Source organism: Pipistrellus hanaki (genome assembly GCF_964339955.1).
Source record: "Pipistrellus hanaki genome assembly, chromosome: 2".
NCBI lineage: Eukaryota > Metazoa > Chordata > Mammalia > Chiroptera > Vespertilionidae > Pipistrellus > Pipistrellus hanaki.
This window is the reverse complement of record NC_140504.1, coordinates 194,331,496-194,344,016: the sequence shown is the minus strand read 5'-3', so window position 1 is coordinate 194,344,016 and position 12,521 is coordinate 194,331,496. Positions and strand designations below refer to the sequence as shown.

At 53.9% G+C, this 12,521-nt stretch overlaps 1 protein-coding gene across 2 annotated transcripts in view; it reads left to right on the top strand.

Annotated features, from left to right (window-relative positions):
- The window catches only part of TNFRSF8 (TNF receptor superfamily member 8), a 66,798-nt gene that overhangs the window by 19,422 nt on the left and 34,855 nt on the right, over nucleotides 1-12,521 (top strand). For both annotated transcript variants that reach the window (XM_084875340.1, XM_084875339.1), the window contains exons 2-3: nucleotides 1,726-1,813; nucleotides 8,119-8,232. In XM_084875340.1, coding sequence (XP_084731466.1) covers nucleotides 1,738-1,813; nucleotides 8,119-8,232 — 190 coding nt within the window. In that variant the 5' untranslated portion in view covers nucleotides 1,726-1,737. The remainder of the gene's footprint in view (nucleotides 1-1,725; nucleotides 1,814-8,118; nucleotides 8,233-12,521) is intronic.

Here is a 12,521-nt window from a genome sequence, read left to right as displayed (position 1 = left end):
TATTACCCTTTTATTATTATAGACTAGAGGCCCAGTGCATGAAATTCATGAATGGGTAGGGTCCCCAGGTCTGGCTGGCGATCAGGGATAATCTGTGGGGTTACTGGTGGGGTGACCAGGGGGCCCCCCCTGCTGGCATCCACCTTGGCTGGCAGCAGCTCCTGCGTTGAGCATCTGCCCCCTGGTGGTCAGTGCCAGTTGTTCTGCCATTCAGTCGATTTGCATATTAGGCTTTTATTATGCAGGATAGGATGGGGGAAGCCTGTGGCCCAGAGAGGAACGGGGCACACAGGGAAGCCCCAGTGTCCTCTCTGCACTCAGTTGCTGTGTGACTTTGGGTGGGTGACTTTCCTCACCTGTGACGGGGGGTAGGGGGGGTGACCTGGCCCTGAAAGGCTGGGTGGCATAAAGGAGACGTGTGCCTGGGGCAGTGATGCCAGATACAGCGCGTTCCCCGTTCTCCGCCCCGTACACCCCTCCAGTGGCCTGGGGTGTGGCGGCAGGAGGTGGAGGGCAGCCAGGCTCCCCGCCTCTGTCCCCCGGGCCCTGGGGAGCCCATAGCTGTCGATGAGCTGAGCAGGCAGGCCGGGTGGGGAAAACCCTGGCCTAGGACCCAGAAATTTCCCCGCACTCAGCAGGCCTGGCAGGGCTGAACCCTCACCCCGGCCCGGCCTCTCACAGGCTTCCACGCTCATATGGTCGTTGCTTTGGGCCAGGGGGTCCCGGCAGGTCCCTGCCCCTGGAGAGGCCCAGCAGCCTGGCTTACTGGAGGGAGGAGGCCGGGCGTGTGTGGGCAAAGCTAGTGCTGTGTGCCTGGACGTGTGCAAACGTCAGGTTATCTCTATTACTTCAGTTTTATGTGGTGATGTTTCAGGTGAGAAACAAAGAAGAATGTAATACACACTCCACATACCCACCCACCTCCTGTTGCACGGGCCTCCTGGCTGCTCTCTGAGCTTAACAGGAAAATGTATTCACTTTTCACTCTTCCCTTGAGTGGAGAGAAGAGCAGAGAAGCCCCTGAGGCAGCCAGGCGTCTGGGGTAGGGGTAAATGGCTTCTGCTTTCCTCCCCTCCTGACCAAGAGGGCCCCACCCCACGCATCCCATAGGTGGCCCCTCCTGCCTGTCAGGCACCATCCGGGCTGCTGTAGGTACACTGGTGGGACAGGCTCCCTCCCACCTGGTCTTCTCCCCTCCCCGCTCCCTCCCTGGAGCTCCTGGTTGCGGGTCGACAGAAACCTGCTTCAGGCCCCACTTTCATTCTACCAGGAAGGACAAAAGTCCTTCCCCAAAGTCTCAGCAAGACTTCCCTCTCTCTCTCTCTTTTGAGATCTATTTTTATTTATTCCAGAGATGGAGGGAGAGGGAGAGAGATAGAAACATCAATAACAAGAGAGAATCATTGGTCGGCTGCCTCCTGCTCGCCCCACGTTGGGGATTGAGCTGGTAACCCTGGCAGGGGCCCTGACCAGGAATCGAACTGGGATCTCCTGGTTCATAAGTTGAAGCTCAATCAGGGAGTCTTGAGCTATGGAGGCTGGAGTTCGAGGAGAAGTGAGATCAGGTGTTTCCGTCCTGATTTCTCTTTGGTAACGTGAGGCTTGGTGGTAGGCCTGGCCTTGACAGTGAGTGGAGACCTACCTGGTCTCCTAGGACCTGAGGGTCTGGAGGGAAGATGGGTGTCCGGGACCCACTGGGCCTCACCAGTTTGTCTTACTTTCCAGGGTCGAGCCCCCATGGACCCCTGTGCTGGAGACCCCAACCGCTACTATGACAAGACTGCCCGGAGGTGCTGTTACCGCTGCCCTGTGGGTGAGTGGGGTGCTGGGCTGGGGGAAGGGGGGTTGGGGTGTGGGGAAGATGGGAGCCAATGTTGTCATTGTCATGTTGGCTATCGATTCTGAAGGCCATCCCACCATGAGTTCTTGTTTTTGTTTTTAAATATATATACGGTATATCTATATATATAAAAGCATAATATGCAAATCGACCAGACGGCAGTACAACCGGTCGCTATGACGTGCACTGACTACAGGGAGCTGCCTCCAGCCCACAGGCCCCGATCGCCCAACGGGGAAAGGGGAACTGAGGGTGGGGCCGGCTGCTGGGGAAGATTGGCTCTGATTGCAAGTCAGGCCTAGGTACCCTACCCATGCATGAATTTCGTGCACCTGGGCCTCTAGTATTTTCATCTCTATCTCTATCTCTATCTCTATCTCTATCTCTATCTCTATCTCTACCTCTATCTCTATCTATCTCTATATCTATATCATGATTTCAGAGAAGAAGGGAGAGGAAGAAAGAGATAGAAACACCAATGATGAGAGAGAATCATTGATTGACTGCCTCCTGCACATCCCACACTGGGGATTGAGTCTGCAACCGGGCATATGCCATGACAGAGAATCAAACTATGTTCATGGTTCATAGGTCGACGCTGGCCGGGCTGTGAATTCTTGATTTTGATTGACAGCTGCCCCTCATAGGACATGTGCTATATGTGCACTAGGTTGAGATGGTCACATGCATTTCTTCGTCTCATCAGATCCTCACCATTATCCGTTAGGATTCCCGTTTGCAGATGAGGCTATGGGGGTGCTGCAAGGTTAAGTGTCTTGCCCAAGGTCACAAACTGGGAAATGGAGAACTTGCTGGGCTGGGGCCAGGGCTCTGTGCCCCCAGAGTCAAGCTGTCAATACTGCCCTGACCGCCCTCCATTTCCGGGCCTGGATGCGCATCCTCTAGGCCCCCAAGCGTTGCTGTCTGGCGGGGGACACTGGGTCATTGGGGGCCGATGACCTGAGCTGGGCAGGAAGCCTGGTCTGTCTGTTCCCAGACCCCCAGGGCCAGAGGAGCCCATGCTCAGGCCAACGGAGGGCCAAGAAGCATTTAGGGAAAGGATTTGGTATTTTTAAAAAATATATTTTATTGATTTTTTACAGAGAGGAAGAGAGAGGGATAGAGAGTTAGAAATATTGATGAGAGAGAATCATCGATCAGCTGCCTCCTGCACCACCCCTACTGGAGTGTGCCCGAAACCAAGGTATATGTCCTTGACCGGAATCAAACCTGGGACCTTTCAGTCCACAGGCTGACACTCTATCCACTGAGCCAAACTGGTTTCGGCGGATTTGGTATTTTCTATTTCTAAAAATTGCTGTCATGACAGGAGAAAAAAATAGCCTTTCTTGCCTTTATTTTGGGGGTTAGTGTTGGTTTTGAAGTAGATGTCAGCTGGGTTCCCGTGCTTGTCTGTTTTCAGTGTTTAGGGCCTCACTGCCTAACTGGCTGGCCACCACCCACCCATGTTCCTGCCCGTCCACTCATGCATCTTTTCACCCACTCACAGCTCATCCTCTGGCTCTCCTGCCATCTCCTCAGATCCCCTCCTCCCAATCCCATCCCTCTTCCCATCCCCTGTCCATCTAGCTGTCTGTCTCAGTTTGCTCAAGCTGCCACAGCAAAGTACCAGAGTCTGGGGGGCTTAAGTCACAGACACTTATTTTCTCGAAGTTCTGGAGGCTACAAGTCCAAGATCAAGGTGCTGGCAGGACTCGGTTTCTGGTGGGAAATTTCTTCTTGGTTTTCAAACAACTGCCTTCTCATGGCTGAGAGAGAGGCGGCGGTGGGGGGGGGGGGGAGGGGGGGAGGAAAGGAGAGGAGAGGAGAGGAGAGGAGAGAGATCTCTTTCTCTTTTACTAAGGCCACCAATCCTGTTGGGTCAGGGCCCCATCCTTATAACCCCACTTAACCTTAATGACCTCCTAAAAGTCCTGTCTCCAAATACAGTCACATTGGTGGTTAGGGCTTCAACATATGAATTTGGAGGGGACACAGCTCTCCTCTTTCCATTCATTCCCATCACCTCCCCACCCCCTTTCCATCCACCCATCCATGCAGCCATCAGACATTGTTTATGGCTCCTTCTCACAGCGAGGCCACTGGTCACCTTTCTGCAGGAGCTGCTGTGCTTGGTGTCCTTTGGACCTACTGTGAGCTTTCCCGTCTCTGGGCCTCTGTCCAAGCCTGTGGGCACCAGGGATGCCCTCCCCTACTGCCCCTCCCCCACAGCTCTGCACCCCTTCAGGAAGTCTGCCTCACCAGCCTGCTCTGCGCTGTGCGGCTGGTAGCACCCTGCCTCTCCCAGGCCGACCGCAGCCAGAGTTCTGGAGCGTGGCCCACTGGCCCTCCTGCCGTCTCTCAGATCCTCCTCCCCTGCCATTCTTCCCATTCTTCGGGCCACCCACCCCCTATCTGCTGTCTGTCTGTCCCACGATCCAGCTGCAGAGAGCAAGGCAGGCACTTCCCACATCCTCCGGCCCATGACCCCAGCCTGAGGGGGCCTGGCCAGAGGGGCGGGGAGGGAGTGACATCCGGTCCCAGCCCCCCTCCTCGCAGACGCTATGGCCTGGGAGGAGGCCCCTTTCCCCCACGCCCTCAGTGACTGGGGGGCCGAGCACCTCCTGCCGCTGCGGTGGGAGGGGCATTTTGGTGGAGTTTTATTGACCTTGTGCTTCCGGGCAGACAAGGGAGGAAAAATGAAAAACCCGCAAAAACCCCTTCCTCGGCGCCCTGGGGAAATTTCTGACATTTCGCCGCCCTCCCCTCCGCCATCAGCACTCAGCTGTGGGGCAGGGTGCGGGGGCGGGCTGGTGGAGGAAGGAAACGGGGGCCTGGGGCCTTTGAAATTGAGACGTCAGATGTCACCGAACCCGGCCTGCGGCCCAGGCCCCTAACGCCCTCTCCAGCATCCTTGACAGCTGATCCCCAGCCCTCCGCTTACACACCCCCGGCGACGGGGAGCTCACGCACTGCTCCTAGCCGTGGCCGTGACTGACGTCAGAGGGCGATGGAGCCCTGTGCCTGCCTCTGCCCGGTGTGGTCCCCGCTCAGGGCACTGCTCCAGGGCTTTCCTGGCCCAAGTCCTCCCGTGTTGGACCAGGATCCTCCTCAGCATGCTCTGTGCCAGCCACTGTGCCAACCCCTTTGCCTACCTATCTGCTCACTGAACCGGATCAGAAACACGGGGCTGTCAGGGATTGGTCCATGGCCATGGGCCAGCAAGTGGTTCGGGCGGGGCTCCCCTGTGGCCGTCTAACTCGGAACCCCAAGCCCTTCCACCTCATTTGGTGCTGACCCCCATGGCATTGCATCTGGGAGGCGGCAGAGCATATATCCGAGAAGAGCCCCAACCCCTCACTTATCTGCACCCCGCTTCCAGGATCAGCCCCCTGCTTGGGCCCAGAGCCGCTGCCTGCAGGGAGGGCCCCCCTGCCCAGCGGTGGGGGGACTGTGTGAAGCCAGGCCTGGTGCCAGCCGGAGAGCACGGTATGATTGGGGCCGAGGCAGTAGGTCCCACCTGTGCCAGGAGCTGAGGGTTTCTCCCAGGCGGGGAGCAGGGAGGAGGGGAGGCCTGGCTGGCCCACAGCTCCCCTCCCCGTTCTCCAGGGGACAGGAGAAACACCGGGCAAGCATCTTTCACCCCCAATTCCAAAGCCAAGGTCAGAGCATCTGAGGGCTCAGAGGAGTCCAGATGGTCACCTCCACCCTGGTCCCCGAGCCAGGACTGCCCGGGGCCACTGCAGGGGCAGAGGTGGGCCGGGCGGTTCCCTAAGAAGGATGGCCTGTGGGTTGGGAAGCCCTTCCAGCAGGCAGTTAGCATCTAGGGGGCGCTGCTGGGAGTTGGGGAACACGCTCCCGGGGGCCTGGCCTGGCTGGAATATTCAGGGGGGCTTCTGAATATTGAGGGGCCGGCATCTGGAGGAGTCCTGAGGGTGAGCAGGGCTGTGCCAGGCCAGAGTGGGAGGAGGGGTGCTCTGATCAGAGGGCACGGAGGGTGCCAAGGCCTGGAGTGAGCAAAGGGGGGTGCACTCAAGGACGGGGTGGGGGTCCGTGTGGCAGAAGCACAGGGCCTGAAGGGGAGGGGGAGAGGAGAGGACAGGGGCCTGGGGCCCAGACTCAGTGCGGGCAGTTTGTGGGGCCAAAGCAGCTGGGGTTGCCTGACCACCCCGAGGCTGAGCCGCGGCAGCGCAGGGACGGAATATTGGAACAAACGGCGCGTTGGGGGTCAGAGCCCCGATCAGAGGCCGGAGCGGGTGTGGCGGAGGCGGGAGGGGACGGAGGCCACTTGGGAACCGATTCTGAGAGCAACACCGCAGCGGCAGCCTCGGAACCACCGCTGTTTCTGATTGTGAAAGTGATAGCGGGGAGACCTCCGTGGGATCCGGGAAAGAAGAGGAGAGAAGTGAGTCAGCCTCATGGTTCTTAGGCTCCGTGGCTCCAGCCCCTGCGGCCTGTCTGCTCTCTGCTCCGGCCACCTGCCCTCCCTCGGGGCCTCTGCCCGCGCCTCTCCGCAGCCCCTTCTGTCCTGCGGGCCCGGCGAGGCCCCAGACGGGGGCTCCCCCCCCCCCCCCCCCCCCCGACCTCCTGCTTTGCTCTCTTCAGTCTGCATCCCCGTTGGAAGTGAACGTGCTGATTTCCACAGGACGTGCTGCCCTCTGTCCCGGGCTGGGGGTGCACTCCCGGGGGCAGGTCCCCGTCGCCAGCCTCTGCACCAGCGCCCGCAGCGGGCGTGGAGCGGGGAAATTCCCCCGAAATGAGTCACTCGGCCTCGGCGTCTGTGCACTGAAAGCATCATTCTGAGCAGCGTCCACAGGCGCCCCCAGAATGGCTTCGGGGCGCAGGGGATGTGGAGAACCCCTGGTCTAGGGCCTTTGGGTTGTAACTAGCAGAAGCCTAACTCAGGCCCAAACAAGACAGAAGAGACACAATGGGCTCACTAACAGAGAAATCATGGCGCCATGGGTTCTGGTCTGATGATGTCATCTGAGTCCATTTCTCTGTGTCCGTGGCCTCTGAGTCACCTCCTCCTCAGGTGGACCCAGCCCCAGCTGCAGCGCCAGGACAGGGCAGCTCGGGACCTAAGTTGCCCTTTGAACCAGGAAATAGTAAAGAGGGGGCTCTTTTCCGGTAACTTTTGTGAAACTCAGAGATGGGCTCATTGGCTGGCATTGGTCCCATGAACCAATCACAGCGTTGAAGAAGATGCATTCTGATTGGTCTGCCTGGGTCACTTGCCAATTTTGAAGGATGACATATTCTGATTAGTCTGCCTGGGCCATGTGTCCATCCTAAAGGATGAAGCATTCTGATTGGCCTACCTGGGCCATGTGTCCATCCTGAAGGATGAAGCATTCTGATTGGCCTGCCTGGGTCACGTGCTCAATTGGAAGGGCCATGGGGGACATCCGGGCTAGAACTCGCAGACATAAAGTGGGGCAGGACAGGAGAACACCCTGTGGACATCCAGGACTTTCCCAGCCCGTTTGCCCTGCGCATTGGGCCTCAGCATCATGCCTCTCCCGTCAGAGACGCTGGGTGCTTTGCCAGCCTCTCAGTCAGGCTGGGTTAAGCTCCTCATGCTCTGAGGACTATGGCTCCCCAGTTCCCACAATGCAGGAGACCCCGGGAATAATAAGAACAGTGCTCCTGACCAGCCAGCCTGGCTCAGTGGTTGAGTGTCAGCCTATGCACCCGGAGGTTACGGTTCGATTCCCAGTCGGGACACGTGCCCGGGTTGTGGGCTTGATCCCCAGTGTGGGTGTGCAGGAGGCAGCCAATCAGTGATTCTCTCTCATCATTGATGTTTCTATCTCTCTCTCCCTCTCCCTCTCTGAAATCAATAAAAATATAGTAAAAAACAAGATAAAAACAAAATCCCAAAGAGTGCTCGTCCAGTGCCTGCTGTCTGCCTGCCCTGCCGTGGGACTTGACGCATGCTAGTCTTCACAATCCCTCCAATCCTCTCAATGATCCTATTATTAACGTAGTGCCCCTGCGGTCTGTGACTTGCCCAAGGCTACCCACCCAGCAGGCAGCAGCCCTGGAATGCCAGGCCCAGCTCTTCTCCCTCACCCGTGCTGCCTGCCTGCCGGCCTGCCAGGCCACCAGGGGCAAGGCCTGCCCTCCTGGGCATCAAAGCCTCTGCCATGAGTTGCGCCGACATGTTGGGGGGTTAGGCGTGCTGCTGGGACAGGCTTCAGGGGTGAGAGTGGAAGGAGTGCCCCTGAGAGTTTGCCAAGGCAGCCTGGCCTGGAGCTTCTCCGCTTCTTTTCCAGGGTCGTCCCCACAGCACCTGTGCCCGCAGGGACCATCCGACTGCAGGAAGCAGTGCCAGCAGGACTACTACCTGGGCAGCGCCAACCGGTGCACAGCCTGTGTGACCTGCAGAGGTAAGAGCCGTCTCCTCCTCCATGGCGCCTTCCAGCGAAGCGGCCTGGGGTGGGGGGTGGGGTTGGGGTTCTGGGGAGAGACAGAACCTAGAAGGTGGGGAGCATCGAGATTTGGTGACTGCACTCCGGCCTGGCCTCCTGGTGCCTCCGTTACCCCTCTGGCTTTGTGAATTGATACCAGCCATGCCCTTATGCGCCCATACATTTTGGAGAGACTTACTTCACCTTTCCTCAAGGGAGGGACTCACATTTACTGAGTTTAATGTTTGCAGGACCCGTAGGGGAAGATTCTTTCCTTCTCCCTGCTTCCCAGTGAGGACACGGAGGCTGAGGGAGGTGGGGCTTCCCTAAGTCACACGGCTCTGGTGAGGGCCACCTGGAGTGTGAGCTGAAGGTCTGACACAAGAGCTTCCAGTGGATCTCTCTCAATAAGTGCCTTGTTGTGAATTTATTTTATTTTATTTTATATATTTTTTATTGACTTTTTACAGAGAGGAAGGGAGAGGGATAGAGAGTTAGAAACATCAATGAGAGAGAAACATCGATCAGGTGCCTCCTGCACACCTCCTACTGGGGATGTGCCCGCAACCAAAGTACATGCCCTTGACCAGAATTGAACCTGGGACCCTTCAGTAGGCAGGCTGATGCGCTGGCCACAGAGCCAAACCAGTTAGGGCAAGTTGTGAGTTCCTTATGGTGAATGTGGTTTGTGTTCTACCTGGTGTGTGCTTTGCTTTTGTGTGGGTTTTTTGAAAGGTGGTGGTGGGGAATGTGTTGCGATTTCTTGGCCTAATGGATATTCTCATTTCTTAGCATGCTTAATGTATTTGAAAAAAATGTATATTCTGTTGGTTCCATTCAGAATTCTACACATACCTATTAGGTCAAGGTTATTCATTGTATGATGTAAACAATACACATTCTTATTTAGTTTAGTCACCTCCACAAAGGTTGATTTCTGAGGTAGATGTGTTAAAATCTACCTTCTGCCTGACCAGTGTGGCTCAGAGGTTGAGTGTCAACCTGTGAACCAGAGGGTCACAGTTTGATCTTGGTCAGGGTACAAGTCCTGATTTCCGGCTCGATCCCCAGTGGAGGCAGCCGATCAATGATTCTCATCCTGGATGCTTCTATCTCTCTCTCCCTCTCCTTTCCTCTCTGAAATCAAGAAAAATATATTTAAAAAAAAAATCTATCTCCCAATATGCTTGTTTTTCATCAGATTTTCCTTGTGTTCTCTTTCTGCTTTATAAAGGTCAAAGCTGTGTCATTAGGTATAATGTTCATGAGCATTATGTTTTCTTGGCAAGTTTGGACCTTTTATCAACATGAGAAGGCTACTTCTTTGTTCCCTTATAATGTGTTCGCCTGGATTCCATTTTTGTGTGATACCAGCATTGCCATTCTTTGTTTATGTGAGCATTTCTCCGGGAGAGCTTTCAAGTTTTAAAATGAATGACTGCATTTGATTAAGTGAAAGTTATATGTGTTCTCTACCCCAAATTCAACCAATGGAGAAGTCTAAGGAAGAAAGCCCGCTCTGCCCCTCCCCCATCCCTGGATGATTGACGCTTCTCTCTGTAGAGAGAAGAATGGGTAGGCTAGTAGCTAGACTACACATATATAGAAAGAAGGAATTTCTAAGAGGAGAAGATAATACTATCTATGGCATTAAAATGATTACATTTATTTATTTATTAATATTTATTAATTTTTTGGAGAGAGAGATTTGTTGTTCCGCTTATTTATGCATTCATTGGCTGATTCTTTTATGTGCCCCGACTGTGGATGGAACCTGCAACCTTGGTGTATTGGAAGGATGCTCTAACTAACTGAGCTACCTGGCCGGGACTGGAACTTCTTCATCTTACCCAACTGAAACTCTGTCCCATTAAACATTAGCTCCTCAGTTTCCCCTGCTCTTGTCCCCCACCCTTTGGCAACCACCATTCTACTCTCTATGAATGGACTACTCTAGGAAGTTCATGTATGTGGAATCGTGTAATTTTATCCTTTTGTGGCTGGTTTACTTCACTCAGTATAACATCCTCATGGTGCATGACGTGGTAGTAGCATGTGTCAGAATGTCCTTCCTTCTTAAGGCTGAACAACAGTCCATTGTATGTTTATTTATCCACTAGAGGCACGAAGAGTTGTGCAAGAATGGGCCTTCCTTCCCCTGGCTGCCGGCACTACCTTTGCTCCAGCCCAGAGCTACCTTTCTGCCTTCCCATGCTGCCCAGAGGCCCAGAGGTGCTTGGGGCAGGGCTGAATGCCTGCGTCCCTCCCCACCCCCGGCTGCTGGGTGCCTGTGTATGCAAATCAACCCACCATCTTTGTTGGGTTAATTTGCATATGCACTCCTGATTGGCTGGTGGGTGTCGAGAAGGTACGGTCTATTTGCATCTTTCTCTTTTGTTAGTGTAGATATCAATGGACACTGGGTTGTTCCACCTTCTAACTACTGTGACTATTGCAGCTGTGAACATAGGGGCGACGTATCTTTTCAATTTAGTGCTTGGATTTCTTTGAACAAATACCCCGAAGTGGAATTTCTGGGTTATAAGGTAGTTTTATTTTCAAATACTGTTTCTCATAGTGGCTGCACCAATTTACAATCCCACCAACTGGGCGTGAGAGTGGGCAGGGGATTCCCTTTCATAGCTCTATTTCCTCTGAGAATATTAATTGTACTGATTCTAAAGGCTGTTTTTCCTGTGTCTGCTTCCTCAAGCTTAGTGTATTTTTTAGTTTTGGGCTCTTTCGTCTCCGTGCTGGTTTCCTCTCATGTTTTTATTTATTTTTTATTTTTTTAAAAAAATATATATTTTATTGATTTTTTTTACAAAGAGGAAGAGAGAGGGATAGAGAGTTAGAAACATTGATGAGAGAGAATAATCGATCAGCTGCCTCTTGCACACCCCCTACTGGGGATGTACCCTCAACCAAGGTACATGCCCTTGACCGGTATCGAACCCGGGACCTTCCAGTCCGCAAGCTGACGCTCTATCCACTGAGCCAAACCGGTTTCGGCTCATGTTTGGTTTTAGTTTGCATGATGGATCTCAGGACTTGGGGGGCTTGTGGAGCCCACTCCAGTGGCCGTGGGGGAGGTAGCAGGGGCAGGGTCTGCCAGGGGCTGGTCTTCTGGGTCTGAGGGTCTTTTCCCCCCAAGTCTGACCAGCCGCAGGGCACCACCCAGATCCCTCCCCCCAGAGCCTCCTTGCGGAGATGCGTGGCCTCCAGCTCTGTGGCATCAGCGGGTGAGGAATCTGGGGACACTGACCCGCCTGGATGCTCCTGTCCTCTTCCCTGGGGCCCGGCCCTGCTGGGCCCCCACGCAGAGATTGGGGCAACCCGGGGGCGCCCCCAGCACAGCCTCTTGGACATATTTTTGGGCTATGGCCTCCTTCTTCCATCAATCCCATCTGCCTCCCATGTTGGGGGGAGTCTATCATTTCTGGAAGCCCCTTACTGTTTTCCAGAGATGTTTGCGTTCACTCATTCATTACTCTTCCCAGTGACTTTTCTATTTGAGATGAAATTCACCATTAACCGTTTTTTTTTTCATAATGCATTAGGTATGGTTGGTATTTTTATTTCTTTATTTCTTTAAAAAATATTTTTATTGCCGAAACCGGTTTGGCTCAGTGGATAGAGCGTTGGCCTGCGGACTGAAAGGTCCCGGGTTCGATTCCGGTCAAGGGCATGTACTTTGGTTGCGGGCACATCCCCAGTAGGGGGTGTGCAAGAGGCAGCTGATCGATGACTCTCTCTCATCGATGTTTCTAACTCTCTATCCCTCTCTCCTCCTCTCTATGAAAAATCAATAAAATATATTAAAAAATATTTTTATTGATTTCAGAGAGGAAGGGAAGGGAGAGAGAGATAGAAACATCAACTGATTGGCTGCCTCCTGCACATGGCCCACTGGGAATTGAGCCTGAAACCCAGGCATGTGCTCTGACGGGGAATTGAACCGCGACCTCCTGGTTCATGGGTCTACACCCAACCACTGAGCCATGCTGACTGGGCCTGTTTGGTATTTTTAAATGCTTATATGTGCTTAATTCAGCAAATTGTTAGGTCATCACAAAACCAAAGTCTATGAGATTTCAAAACACGGTCAGACTGCAAGCAGGAGAAGAAAAGTCAGTCATTGCTGTGGCTTGCTTTGTGCATTCTATAATGAATAACTACCAGAAATTATTAATGGAAAAAAGTAAACCTTCTTTACGTGTATCCTTTGTGCCCTGCAGGTTTAGCACATAATAATAATTATTATTTTT